Consider the following 13,819-nt stretch of genomic DNA (forward strand, 5'->3'; position numbering starts at 1 on the left):
CTGCCTTCCCTGGGCAGGGAAGGGCAAAGCTCACAGGGCTGTACCCACTGCTCCTGCCCATACCACTGGCTCTGGAGGGCCCACAAAAATCTGAGTCTGGAAGAGGCCACAGTCCTCTCCAGTATGAGACCAAGGCACCCCTGTGCCAGCCCAGCTCCTGGGAGGCAGCGGGCATGGCTGTCAAGTCAGGAATCCAATCCCAGAGCCTCCCCTACAGACTTGCCCCTCTCTCTGTGGGGTTCAGGGTGGGCTCACAGCTGGGCTGTGGGGGCCCCATCAGCTGGGAAACCCTGAGAGTCTGGGAGGAGGGAACAGGAGCTGGCAGTGCCACACCCTCACCCACGTCTCGGTTCCGACTGAGGCATGGAGCACTTCCTGTGCCTTTTCCATTATTTCACAAGCAGCCTCTCCTCACCCACCCTCGGGGCTGCCTGGGCAGATGGCTTATTCTCCTGCAGAAGGCAGGCGCCGGCTCAGACTCTGCTGGTCAGCGCCATGGCCAAGACGCCTAGTGACCACCTGCTGAACACCCTGGAGGAGCTGGTGCCCTATGACTTTGAGAAGTTCAAGTTCAAGCTGCAAAACACTAGCCTGGAAAAAGAGCACTCCCGGATTCCCCGGGGCCAGCTGCAGATGGCCAGGCCGGTGAGGCTGGCCACCCTGCTGGTCACCCACTATGGGGAGGAGCATGCTGTGCGGCTGACCCTGCAGGTCCTGCGGGCCATCAACCAGCGCCTCCTGGCAGAGGAGCTCCACCGAGCGACAGAACAGGGTAAGGGAGCCAGGCTGACTCCTGGCCCAGCGCTGGCTGCTGGCTGCTCCTGGGAGGGGAGACCACGCTCTGACCACGCGCTCTCACGCGGGCTTAGGAGTCCCAGGCTGACCACGGCCAGGGCAGCTGTGGCCGAGGAAGCCCTTGCTTCTCTCTGGCCTCCGCAGCGGAGTGAGGACAACTCTTACGCTGAGTGCAGGTCAGGATCGGGACAGGCAGGTGTCTGATCCTGGAGGGTTCTTCGCTTTGTGCAGTGCAGACAAGAATCTTTCGGGGAGCAAAGTGAGCCTGCGGACCAGACGCGCTACCAGGGCGGACGCATAATCTCATCGTGCCCCATCTCATTCCGGTTGTGAATCCCTCTTTGGTCATGTTGCCGGGCGCTCAGGCATTCCCGAGAGGGCACTCTCCCTTCCTTCCTCCCTCCCAGGCCTCTTCTACTGCTGCCCTTCTGCTGTGACCAGTGTGGCCATTTGATTGTTGCTTTTAAAGACCTTTGTGAGAGTCTGAGTGGGCCTAAGACACAGGCTCTTTGATGTCTGAACTTTCCTTCTATCTCTAAGATTTTAAGAGACATATCAGAAATACGTTCCGTGTATGTCTATGAGGTAGAACTAGGTAAGTTGCCTAAATTTTCAACTCTTTGAAAGAGTAATAGAACTCAACCCATAATCTGAGTCTGGTAGAATTTGCTAGGTAGAATTGTACATCAGTTTAAAATTTTTTATTTATGCATTTTATTTGAAAAGCAGAGAAGCAGACAGGCAGATAGAAACCTCCCCCCGCCCGCCCCAGTTCGCTTCCCAGTGCCTGCAATAACTAGGGCCGGGCCAGGGGAAGCACAGCGCCAGAAACGCAGCACAAGGCCCCCAGGTGGCGCGGATCCAAATCCCGGAGCTGCGTCTGCTACCTCCCGAGGCGCGCATTAGCGAGAAAGCGGAGTTGGAAGCAGAGACAGGAGGTGATCCTAAACGCTCCAAGAAGCGACGCAGCAGCTTAACCTTAGGTAACCTTTGGTTACCCTTTCATGTCCTAAAACATGATTATTAGCATCTTTGAGACTGAAACAGCTTGAATAACTTATATTTTCAAAGAAAGCAAGCAGCAACTTGTTTTAAATACCCTTAGAGTAATTCTGATAAAAGCTTCTTTAAGGGGCCAGTGCGTGGCACAGTGGGTTAAGCCCGGTCTGCAGTGCCAGCATCTCATATGGTCGCAGTTTGAGGCCACTGTGATGAGTTGGGGAATGAACCAGTGAATGGAAGATTTCTCCGTCTATCCTTCTCTGTTTCTAACTCTAACTTTTAAATAAATATTTTTTAAAAAATATCTTCTTCAAATCAAGTATTAAGGAGAGCTAGTTACAGGTTCTCTTCATTTCCTTATTAGAGAGTAATTTTTCTTCAAACTGTGTCCCAGGAAGATATTCCAGAGATTTTTTTTAGAATTGAGCAAGTCCTTGATTCCAACTTTATTACTTTTTGTACTTACAAAATAAATGAACACGCTCATGGTAGAATGTATCAACAACCCAAGTGTAAAATATTGGAGTGGGAAGGTGTGGCACGGCAGGCTGCCACTTAGAGCGCTGGTTCAAATCCCAGCTACTCCACTGCTCATGCAGCTTCCTGCTAGCGCGTTCTGGAGGCCGTGGCAGAGTCCATGCATGGCCTGGATGGAGATCCAGGTTCCCGGCTCAGCCTGGCCCAGCCCTGGCTGCTGCTGGCATTTGGGAAGGTAACTAAAGGACAGGAAACATCTCTCCCTCCCTCCACCTGACCCTGTGGCTCTGCCTTTCCAGTGGATGATATATAAACCTTCAAGCACTGGCAGCCTCAGGTACCCCTGAGTGATGGGTCAGGCTCTCCTTGAACTATTTTTTATGTAACCTTTCCTGACCTTTCTGTGAAAACAGCAGCCTGAAATTTCAAGGCAAGCTGTTTTTCTTTGAAAAAGTATTTTGGGAAAATCAGAGTTAGAAAGAAAGGGAGAGTTCACTCCCCAGATGGCTGCAATGGCCAGCACTTGGCCAGACCCAAGCCAGGGGCTTCACCTGGGTCGTCCACACGGGTGCAGAGGCCCAAACACCGGGCCACCCCCACTGTTTTCCCAGGCCATTAGCAGAGGGCTGGGTCAGCAGTGGGGCAGCTTACCCTGTGATGCCACCCGCTGGCCCAGGGGAGCTGTTTTTTTAAAAATCCCCATTACGTGCGCTTACCTGGGGGAGTCAGGATTCGCTTCAACTCATGCAACCAAAGGAAAGTACAGGACTGTTTTCTGAGTTTTGTAGTCTTCCGAGGTTGGGTGCTGATCAAACACCTTCATTCTTCCTTACGGATTTTTAGGTGAATTTTGTGCATCTCTAAGGATAGCTGTAGATTTCCGAGTTCCGTACAAGATCTTCTCGGAAGCAAGCTCTCCTTAAAAAGTCTGAAAAGTACTGTTTGGGAAAGGGCGCGGAAACCAGGGTGCTCTCGCCGGGTGGCGGCCGCTGAGGTAACTGCCGGCCGTCCGGAACGTTCTGAACGTCACCCGCCCGGCTTCGGGCCGTCGCGCCTCTCTCCCGCCCTCGCCGCGGTGCGCGCGCAGCCTCACGGCCCCGCCCCGTTGTCGTTGCAGAGTGTCCGGCCGCAGGGAGGGCGCCCGGGAACCCGAAGGCGGCCGAGGGCCCCGAAGGCGAGGGGCAGCGGCAGAGCGGGGACGGGGCGGCCAGCTCGCCGTCCGGCCAGCCTGAGGCTGGGCGGGGGCCCCAGAAGAAGCCGCAGGTCAAACGGAGGGAGCCGAAGTGCCTCGGCGTGGACGCCCAGGGCAGGCCGGGGGCCAGGAGAAGCCCCGTGCTGGGCCGGCCGCCCGGGGACAGGCCGGGCCCGACGAGTGCCCGGCTCCGCAGGAACGCCAGCTCGGCCGGGCGGCTCCAAGGCCAGTGCGGGGCCTACCCGGGAAAGACGGAGCAGAAGAAATCGGAAGTGTATTTACCTTCCGGAAAGAAGCGACCCAAAAGCCTCGAGCTCATTTCTTCGAGAGACCGAGAACCCCCGAATCCAGGAACTCTGCTCCCTCAGGAGGAGGCCGGGACCCGGAAGCCAGCCTCAGCAGCCACTCCCCGGGGAGCGGCCACTCACGATGCGGAGGCTGCCCAGGCCCTCGAGAAGAGCTCCAGGAATCCAGACCATTCCCTGGCCCCGGGAGGGAGAACAGTCAGGAACACACTTGCCAATGCAGCGCCGACTGGAGGAGAAAAACCTACAGCGCCCTGCGGGAAAAAGGGAACTGGGGACCCAGAGACCCCCGCGGCCGCGGGGGAGGCGGCAGAGGGTGCACCCCAGGAAGCCGCAGATCCAGGCCTCCTCCCCTCTGCAGGTGAGGAGGAACCCCAGAACCCAGAAGACCCGGCTTCCGTAGCTACGGTGGCCTGTAAGGCTGTTACCTCCAATTTCCTTTCGTCCCCACTGCATTTTTATCATGGGATTTCCGGGTGCTTCCTGGGAGTCCCTTTGTGAATCGGAGGCAGGTTATGGGCCCTGAAAAATGCAGACGTGCACCCCTTCTCCAAACGCGGAGATGAGTTCCAGTTACTCCTAGGATCCTCTGGTGTTCTTGGGAATCCCAGGGCTGCACGTGCCCCAGGGTGAGAGGTGGAAAATGAGTGGGTGAAAGTCTCCCCTTCCCGCAGGAGCCCCCGGGGGTGTGCCAGGAGGCTGGGACGGCACAGTATTCACTTTCCCTGGGCAGGGAGGGGGCTTCGTGGCTGAAATCCTGGGTCCTTCCTGCTGATGACACAGGCATCAGGATTATGTTTGGGGATGACAGAAACCCCAAAATGACAGCAGCAGAAACAACCTGGAGGTGCGCTGCCCTTCCACATGAATGACACGCGGCTGGCCCAGGCACCCTGGCTGTGCCGCGGCTGCTTTTCTGCTCCTCCAGCTTGGTTCTTGAGCTCACGGTCTCAGCAGGATGGAGGCACCAAGGCGGATGGTAGTGTTAGGGAAGTTTCTAGAAGCCACTCATCCCCCCTCCCTTTACATCCCTGAGGCCACACCCATTCCCAAAGGAGGCTGAAAATCGTGGGTTTGGCAGTGCAGCCGGGAAGGCAGCCACAGGGACAGCAATTAACTGTCACAAGAGGGAGGAGAAGGGTTACGGGGCACCAGCAATGTCGGTTTTGGATGTGCTATGCTGTGGATTCTTGGGGCTCTGAGGGGTGGGAGAGAAAGGGTGTGCGTGTCTGTTGCTTGTGTCTCCTGTCATTTCTGCTTTAGGAGGTCACTGTGACAGTCGTGAGGTAGAGCTAGCCTCCCACTGAGGTCTTCCGGGCGAGCTGCACGCGGAGCCTGATAAAGCCGCCTCCTTTGCTTGTCCTGGATGCCTCCCGAGCGGGCGCGGCCAGGGCCCATTGGGTCAGGCAGCGCTTTCAGCTCATGCTGCGCCTGAGGCACCAGGTCACGACTCGCAGGAGCTCCCCTTGGGAGTCGTGGGCAGTCTGGGGCAGCTTTCCCAGAATGACTTGCTCTTTGTTACGCCGCCTGCTAGACCCATGTCTAGGAAGGAGAAAGGCCTAGGATTCAAGGCAGGGACCACGGTTCTTTCTTAAATGCCCAAAAACCAAGTCTTGGAGTATCAGGCGGCCTAGCCCTGGGCTCTCAGCTCCCCGGCACTGCGTGGAAGTCGGGGGTGGCCGCATGCGCCGTAGCCGAGGGCTCGTGTGCTGTCGTGCTGGGCAGTCCCTCTTGGATTTACCACTCAAGAAATTTTTCCACTGCCACTGTCCCCAGGAAGGCCACAGGACAAGGCTGCATGTCCCCTGTGCCACACCCAGGAAGGAGACCCAGTTGGTACTACCTGCAGGCGTGATTCCTGCAGCTGCCCTGTGGCTCCTGCGCACCCTAGGGCCTCAGGTGGCCGCCTGCCCGGCTGCCCACACTGCCAGGTCTCGCTGGCATGGAAGAGCTCCCGAGGGCTGAGCCCCCCGCCCCTGCCGCACTGTCAACGCCACATGAAGCAGCTGCTCTTCTGCGAGGACCACGGCGAGCCCACCTGCCTCATCTGCAGTCTGAGCCAGGAGCACCGAGGCCACCGCGTGCGCCCCATCGAAGAGGTCGCCCTGGAGTACCGGGTAGGTGCTCACTGCCCAAGGGCTCTTCTTGGCCACACACTGGGACACATGGGATATTTGTCTCGGTTCCCCAGCAGCTCTGGGATGCTGGTGCGTTAGGCTGTAAATGGAAAGAACACAGACCAGAACTGACTGGTTTTGTAGCTCAGAGATCCAGGGGAGGTGGTGGGAGGTCCCTGGGGCTCCCTTTCCTCGCTGCTTCCCCAGCCATGGCGTCGGCCCTCCTCTCTCCTCTGCCTCCTCCCTGTGCTCCACACTTCAGCACCCTGAGCTCTGCTCCGAGGCAGATTTTCCTGGCCAGAGCTGGCACCAGCTGGTGATGGGAGCCGAGTGTCTAAACAAGTGCCCTTGCCAGGAGCAGATTCAGAAGCAGCTGGAACATCTGAAGCAGCTACGAAGATGTGGCGAGGAGCGGAGGTCCCAGGGCGATGAGAAGATGGAGAAATTTCTGGTAAAGTCCTCGCCCCTTCACACTCGGGGAGGGTGGTGTCACAAGGTCAAGGCAGAACCGGCCTCCGGGGTGAGTTCATCACTTTCTCAGAGTCACGGCCACGCCAGATTCCCATAAATACAATTTGTTGGCCTTCACTGTTGAGCTGCAGACAGGAGTGTCGCTTCCCTTTCTTCCTGGAGATGGAGATGCCCGGCCCGCTAGGCCTGGGTTTGCAGATGCAGTCCACTGGATGCACCTGCCTCCTCCTCTGGTTCCCTTCTGTACCCAACTGTGCTCGTCAGCTTTCCTACAACTAAAATACCCGAGGCAACCAACTTTATGGAGATGAAAGATTTATTTAGCTCACAGTTGCAGAGGTTCAATTCCAAAATCAGTGACCCACTTGGTTTAGCCCCTGATGAGAGCCTTGCATGGCGATGGCAGAGTGTGCAGAGGAAGGATCAGAGAGAGCCTGGAAGCAGAGGGAGATTGGGCCCAACTCAGCCTCTTTCAAAAAAAATACACACACTTGAAAGCCATAGTTAGAGAGAGAGGGAGAGAATCTTCCACCCACTGGTTCATGCCCCACATGGCCACAACAGCCAGGGCTGGGCCAGACCAAAGCCAGAAGCTTCTTCTGGGTCTCCCATGTGGGTACAGGGACGAAAGGACTTGAGCCTTCTTGCACTGCTTTTCCCAAGCCATTAGCAGGGAGCTGGATCGGAGGAACAGCTGGGACTCAAACCAGCACCAATATGGGATGCTAGCCTTGCAGGTGGCAGCTTTACCCACTACGCCAGAACGTCCCCTCTCCCCCCAAATCAGCTTCTTAAAACAACCTTCCGCGGCTCACTAGGCTAGTCCTCCGCCTGCGGTGCTGGCACACTGGGTTCTAGTCCTGGTCAGGGTGCCAGTTCTGTCCTGGTTGCCCCTCTTCTAGTCCAGCTCTCTGCTGTGGCCTGGGAGTACAGTGGAGGATGGCCCAAGTGCTTGGGCCCTGCACCCGCATGGGAGACCAGGAGAAGCACCTGACTCCTGGCTTTGGATCAGTGTGGTGCGCCAGCCGCAGCAGCCATTGGAGGGTGAACCAATGGTAAAGGAAGACCTTTCTCCCTGTCTCTCTCTCACTGTCCACTCTGCCTGTCAAAAAAAAAAAATAAAAAATAAATAAAAAAACAACCTTCTCAAGAGAACTACATTCCAAAGGCATCTGAGGGTCTAAGGCTTCCCACCAGGCCCCACCTCCTAAACACCACAATTAAGTTTCCCACCCTCCTAAACTATTAACTTATGACTGGGGTTTAAATTCCTGCTTGAGTTCAGGAGCCAAACTGCGTTCCAGTGGTACCATGAACACACCTCACGCAGGCATGGGTAAAGGCAGTGCTGGTGCTGTGGCACAGTGGGTTAAGCCACCACCTTGGACACCGGCATCCTGTATCAGCGTAATGGATCAACTCCCAGCTGCTCCACTTCTGAACCAGCTCCCTGCTAATGCAGCTGGGAAGGCGTCAGACAAGGACCCAAGTGTTTTGGCCCCTGACACACACATGAGACAAAGATGGAGTTCCTGGCTCCTGGCTCCAGCCTGGCCCAGCCCCAGTCATTGCTGCAGTCGGGGAGTGAACCAGTAAACAGAAGATGTGTTTGTGTGTGCGTGTGCGCGTACCTCTCCCCTTCTCTGCCATTTGCCTTTCAAATAAATAAGATTTACTGTAGTGAAATGAAGGCCCATTCCATAATCCCAGATGGCTAGGAACCAGTGGGTTGAAGCAGAGGTGAGGGATGTCCCCAAGAAGAGTGAGGCAGGACTTGGGCTGTTTAGGGAAACAAGGGGTCACTCGCAGTAACACAGGGCCTTCCTCCTCGGATTCCATTTTTTCTCAGACAGAAGTGTGTCATTATAAGGAGAATGGCAGGAAGGGGAAGGCTGTAGGAGAATGACTGAATAAGACAGATTCTAGGGTAACAGTTTACACCGGCAGGGATCATCCAGAAGCCGACACTGGTAAAGGAAAGTTGTTAGAAAACAAGGTATTTGCATGCTTTCCAATGACCATTTGGAGGGAATCATCTGTGTTTAGAATAGAGCTCTGGGAGGCCACTCTGAGGATCTGAACAGCAGTGGGCCAGCTGGACGCTCTGCCTCGATAGCATGCACTTGGAAGAGCACATGACATCAACTGTGTAGCTCCCTTGCTCAATGCGCAGCCTGAATTGAATCATGGGCAAACTGGCCAGACAATTTTAGATTATAGGCCAATGAACAAAGAAGTGGGCTTTTCCTCTTTCCCCTCAAAGAATCTACATAATCACAAACAATGACAGCACCAAATGATATGTTTTTAATGTAAAAAAAAGATTAATCCTATCCTCTTGAGATAAAAACAAGACCGTGTGTGGGTCTGGGGATGCTCCCTTAGGGAAAGCAAAGGGTGGTCTGGGGCTGCATGGCCTCTCTGAAGCAGCTTCCCAGGGACCACACACAGGAGGCAACAGACTACCTGAGGATTGGCCTCTGTGCAACAGCATTGGAAGCCAAGTTCACACAGGCAACCCCATAGAGCCACTGTCAAGGGCACCTGTGTGCCAGCTCTTCGGGGGCAGAAACAAGTCTCCAGCCGGGAGCACAATTTGGAGGTCATGGCCTTGTCTGTGCGTAACCCCAGGGCATCTGCAGCAGGAGTGGGATGCTGGGGAACACACGGTCCACCCCCAGCACTGACTCCTGTATCTCCCTGTCCCCTGTTCCCCAGAAACAAACTGAAACCCAGAGGCAGAGAGTCCGCTGCCAGCTGGAGCAGCTGTTCCAGTTTCTGGAGGAGCAAGAGCAGCTGTTTGTGGCCTGGCTGGAGGAGCTGGGCCAGACCATCGGCCAGGTCAGGGAGAAATACGGCACCCGAGTGTCCTGGAACATTGCCCTTCTCGATGAGCTGATTGGGGAGCTGGAGGCCAAGCAGTGCAAATCAGAATGGGAGCTTATGCAGGTGAGTGGTCGGCTGGGCCTTCCCCTGCCCACTGTGCCTATTAGTCTGACATAGGCTCCCAACAGAGTCAAGCCCTGCCAAAGCCGTGGGGCCTGGAGCGGGAGTTGGTCTTGGTGACCCATGATGCCTTTGCCGCGGCTCAATAGGCTAATCCTCCGCCTTGCAGCGCCAGCACACCGGGTTCTAGTCCCGGTCGGGGCACCGGATTCTGTCCTGGTTGCCCCTCTTCCAGGCCAGCTCTCTGCTGTGGCCAGGGAGTGCAGTGGAGGATGGCCCAAGTGCTTGGGCCCTGCACCCCATGAGAGACCAGGATAAGTACCTGGCTCCTGCCATCGGATCAGCGCGGTGCGCCGGCCGCAGCGCGCCAGCCACAGCGGCCATTGGAGGGTGAATCAACGGCAAAAGGAAGACCTTTCTCTCTGTCTCTCTTTCTCTTATTGTCCACTCTGCCTGTCAAAAAAAATTTTTTTTTAATTAAAAAAAGAAGAGGTCTCTCCTGAGCATGAGGTGGACCCGGGGGTCTCTGGCGTTGTCCAGAAGAGGTTAGAGGGCTGGGGTGCAGCTGCAGCTTCAGACTGGCAGGGCTGAAGTCTCAGGAGACCACGAAGACTCAAGGAGAGGCACTCCAGTTTCACTGCCAGCCCAGGGTTGGGATTCCTGTAAGGGCAGGAGCAACCTAGAAGTCCAGGAGCCCAGGGGTCAGCACGGCCTCCAGGAGACTGGTAACTGACAGCTGCCCTCTTTTCTCTCCTAGGACATCGGAGTCACCTTGCACAGGTACAGAGAGGTCTTGTGTCCCCTTGGGTGTCTCTGCAGCAAGCATTTGGGGGAGCTATTCCCAAGCCCTGGGTCTGTGGCTCCAGACTCCTCCCTTTCCTTTCAGCTTCCTGGAGCCTATCTGGATTTGTGCAGGGGAAGGGGAGGTCTGGGGTGGAAGACGGGGCTTCCATGTGGCTCTCCTGACAGCTGCCTCTGTAGAGTTGCCTTTGGCCTCACTGAAGGCAGCACTTCCCAGGAGTCTTTGGTGTGGGCTGGGCTGGGCCAAGCCCAGCAGGTGGGGGTAGGAGGGAAGGAACGAGGCTGCACATTAGGGTACCTGGGGAACTTTACAAAGTCCTGATGCCTGGGCCACCACACCATGCCAGGGGACAGTGCTGCCAAGCCGCCACACCATTATAATGTACAGGGGACTTCCAAAGCAACTGCTAGATGGTGATGGGTAGGGTGGTATTCACTTGCCCTCAGCAATCATGGCACAGAGCTCTAGGGGTGGGACCCCGGGGTTAGTGGGCTTTTAAAGCATTTTGCTAGGAGGTAGAGGAGAGAGGGTGGTAAAACATGCCTAGTAGGAAACTGCCACTGATCATTTTTAGATAGTTCAGCGTGTGTGTGGAGTGTACTCAGTACTGTGGTGCAGTCGCGACATCCCTCCATCTCCAGAACTTTCCCACCTTCCCGCACTCTGGCCCCAGTAAACACCACCCCACTCTCCTCTCCCCCATCCCACCAGCCACCAGTCTACTTTCCGTCTCTGTGAATATGACTGCTCCAGGGACTTCACACAATCATTGTCCTTCAGGGTCCTCACGTTCCATCCGTGTTGTCGCTTGTGTCAGAATTTCTTTTCCTTTTGTAGCTGAATAATATTCTAATGTGTCTATACCACATTTTGCTTATCCATTCATCAGTTGATGGGCATTTGGATTGCTTGGACCTTTTGCTATTATGGATAATGTGCTATACACATGGGTACAAATACATGTTTGGCATGCTGCTTCCAGTTATTTCGGTATATGCCCAGAAGTGGAACTGCTGCATCATACAGTAGTTCTGTTTGATCTTTTGAGGAACTACATGTTGTTTCCCACAGCGGCTGCCTCGTTTCACATTCTCACCAGCAATGCACAGGGTTCCAATCTCTCTACATCTTTGCCAGCACTTGTTATTATCAGTTGTTATTTCTATGATAACCAACCTAATGGGTGTAAAGTAGTATTTCATTATGGTTTGTTTTCTCATTGTCATTTTTATTTTAATAGAACAAAAAAAGACAAAGTATAAATAATTCAACATAGATAATTCTAACAGATAATATCAATAACACTTTAAGGACATTATTAAAACTCATTCCTCAGTAGATGTTAATCTGTGACCCAAGTTGAGGAGCACTCTTTAGACTTCTGAGTCCAGGGAGGACTCTGCTTTGCAGATCCCAGGCTGGGCTGGTGTGCTCTGTGGACACTGTTCCTCCCTTCCAGCTCACAGGGAATTGGGCCACCTTCTTGCTCCAATTCTCTCTGGCCAACAGTCTCATCTTTAGGGCCAAGGCCGTGACTGTTCCTGAGCTGTGGGCCACTCCTCCCGAGGTGAAAGAAAAGATCCACCTGCTCTACCAGAAATCCGAGTTTATAGAGAAGAGCATGGAGAGCTTCTCAGGTAGGTGGGCACAGGGCAAGATGCGCAGCACCTGCCCAGTTCCTCCCTGGGATCCACGTAGCCCAGAGCCTCTCACTTCCCTTCCTCATCTCCCGTGCATTTCAGCTTCTTCCCAGTCTGTGCAGATCTGTGTGGTTTAACTTGAGCTTCTCTTTTCCCCTTTTTAGAAACACTGCATTCAGAAATGGAAACATTCAACGGTGAGTGCGGTCCTGTCCTGGCCAGGGGTTACTGTGATATTCCCTTACACTGCTGGTGTCAGGGCACTCTTTGGAACAGGGGATAAAGGGCATGGCAAGCCAAACAGGATCCCGTGCAGTTCTCTGTGCCTGCCTTGATGGCTGTTACCTTCTTATACCAGAGTCTCCAAGGCCGGCCTGGGTGCTGTACTCAAGCAAAGATGCAAGGCCCTCAGCAGCGGCCTCCTTGTCTCTCCTTGCCATGGGGGAAGGGTCACTTAGTCCCCCCGGACAGGACTGATCAGGACTTTTCCCCCATTCTTTTTTCTCTGTAGTTCCAGAACTGATCAGTGCTCAGGCACATGCCGGTAAGTACACAGATCAAGACAAGCAGGCTTGGCTTGCCGCATCCTTGTGTGTCCCCAGTACATTCTAGAAGAGCAGTCCTGTCTTTGTGTGCTGGAGGTAGGGAGAGCCCTGGGGGAATGTGGCCTGTGGACCCCGAGCTAGTTTCCCAATTCTGTCTGCAGTGAATGTGACCCTGGACGCAGAAACCTCCCACCCCAACCTCATCTTCTCTGATGATCTGAAGAGCATGAGACTCGGAAACAAGTGGGAACGACTACCCGAGGAACCAGAGAGATTCGACAGCTGCATTATTGCCCTGGGCTCTCCCAGCTTCCTTTCTGGCCGCCATTACTGGGAAGTGGAGGTTGGAGACAAGACAGCGTGGATCCTGGGCGTCTGCAAGGCATCCATGAGCAGGAAGGGGAGCATGATTCTGTCACCAGAGAATGGCTACTGGGTTGTAATGATGAAGCAAAATGAGTACCGGGTCTCCACCTTCCCTCCAACCCGCCTGTGGATGAGGGAGCTGCCCAGGCGTGTGGGCATCTTCCTAGACTACAAGACTAGAAACATTTCCTTTTACAACGTGACAGCCAGATCCCACATGTACACATTCACCAGCTTCTCTTCTTCTGGGCCCCTTCAACCTATCTTTAGCCCCGGGGCACATGATAGGGGGAAGAACATGGGTCCTCTGACCATCTGTCCGGTGGGTGACCAGAGACTTCGCTGAATGCCTCACTGTATCATCTGGTTCCTGGCCTGTGTCTTGCATTTACACAGCCAACAGTCCTTAGTGAACACCTCCTGGGTGCTGGGTGCCACATGGAATGTAATGAAACCAAAGAGCTCACCAAATTATAGCAGAGGCTGGTGAGGGACGGAAATGTTGGTCAACAAGGGTGAAGAGAACACACGTGCTGGCAACATGAAGTGGATTTCAGAGAAGGAAGTGTCGACTGTTGTGTAATAACCCTTGTGTGATTTAGCACTCCCAGATGCTCCTGAGGCAAAAAAACATCCTGCCCTTATCTTCCCTCAGAACCTCAGGCAAGGACGTGTGCTCATACTGAATCTGCCCACTGTGAAGACATGGGATGCCAAGATAAAATACAAACAGACTGTACTGTAATAAGAATATCTGTGTGCTTGGATTAATAAACAAATTCTTAAAGAGAACTGGCTGGACCTCGTGAATACATCGATTATAGAATTTGGTCATAATTTGTCACTCGGTTGATCACTGTGGGATGCATCCTATTTTCCTGCTGAATAAATACCATCAAAGAGATGGGGCTGCAGGAAGAGCACTCAACAAAATTCCAAGAGACAGAGTAACCTGGCACGGTTTGACTCAGAAAATCTGCGGGATCTCAGGTGCTCTGGTTCACACATATCCCCTCCATCATGCTCTACTGAGAGATGGAAAGAGAAGGGATAATAAACAGGAAAAAGAGAATCAAATAGATCCTGTCCCAACTCCTCTTCCTACTCTCACCACTGGAGTCTCAGCCTCATGGGCTCTCCATGGACTTGACTACAGCATGC

General features: G+C 54.3%; 1 protein-coding gene and 1 long non-coding RNA gene across 2 annotated transcripts in view; one reads left to right on the top strand and one right to left on the bottom strand.

The window, feature by feature from the left end:
- On the top strand, positions 1–13,447 carry MEFV (MEFV innate immunity regulator, pyrin). The gene is made up of 10 exons (XM_089321409.1): positions 1–838; positions 3,392–4,132; positions 5,548–5,888; positions 6,244–6,339; positions 9,078–9,308; positions 10,063–10,085; positions 11,629–11,744; positions 11,912–11,944; positions 12,259–12,291; positions 12,454–13,447. The coding sequence occupies exons 1-10, from the start codon at positions 364–366 to the stop codon at positions 13,002–13,004; spliced, it is 2,640 nt and encodes an 879-aa protein (XP_089177535.1). The 5' UTR covers positions 1–363; the 3' UTR covers positions 13,005–13,447.
- Positions 11,315–13,819, bottom strand: part of LOC149120650 (uncharacterized) — a 6,426-nt gene continuing 3,921 nt past the window's right edge. Inside the window, exon 2 of the long non-coding RNA XR_016226019.1 lies at positions 11,315–11,916. This is a non-coding gene — a long non-coding RNA (uncharacterized LOC149120650). The remainder of the gene's footprint in view (positions 11,917–13,819) is intronic.

Source organism: Oryctolagus cuniculus, chromosome 19 (genome assembly GCF_051225735.1).
Source record: "Oryctolagus cuniculus isolate XC-2025 breed Fujian yellow rabbit chromosome 19, ASM5122573v1, whole genome shotgun sequence".
NCBI lineage: Eukaryota > Metazoa > Chordata > Mammalia > Lagomorpha > Leporidae > Oryctolagus > Oryctolagus cuniculus.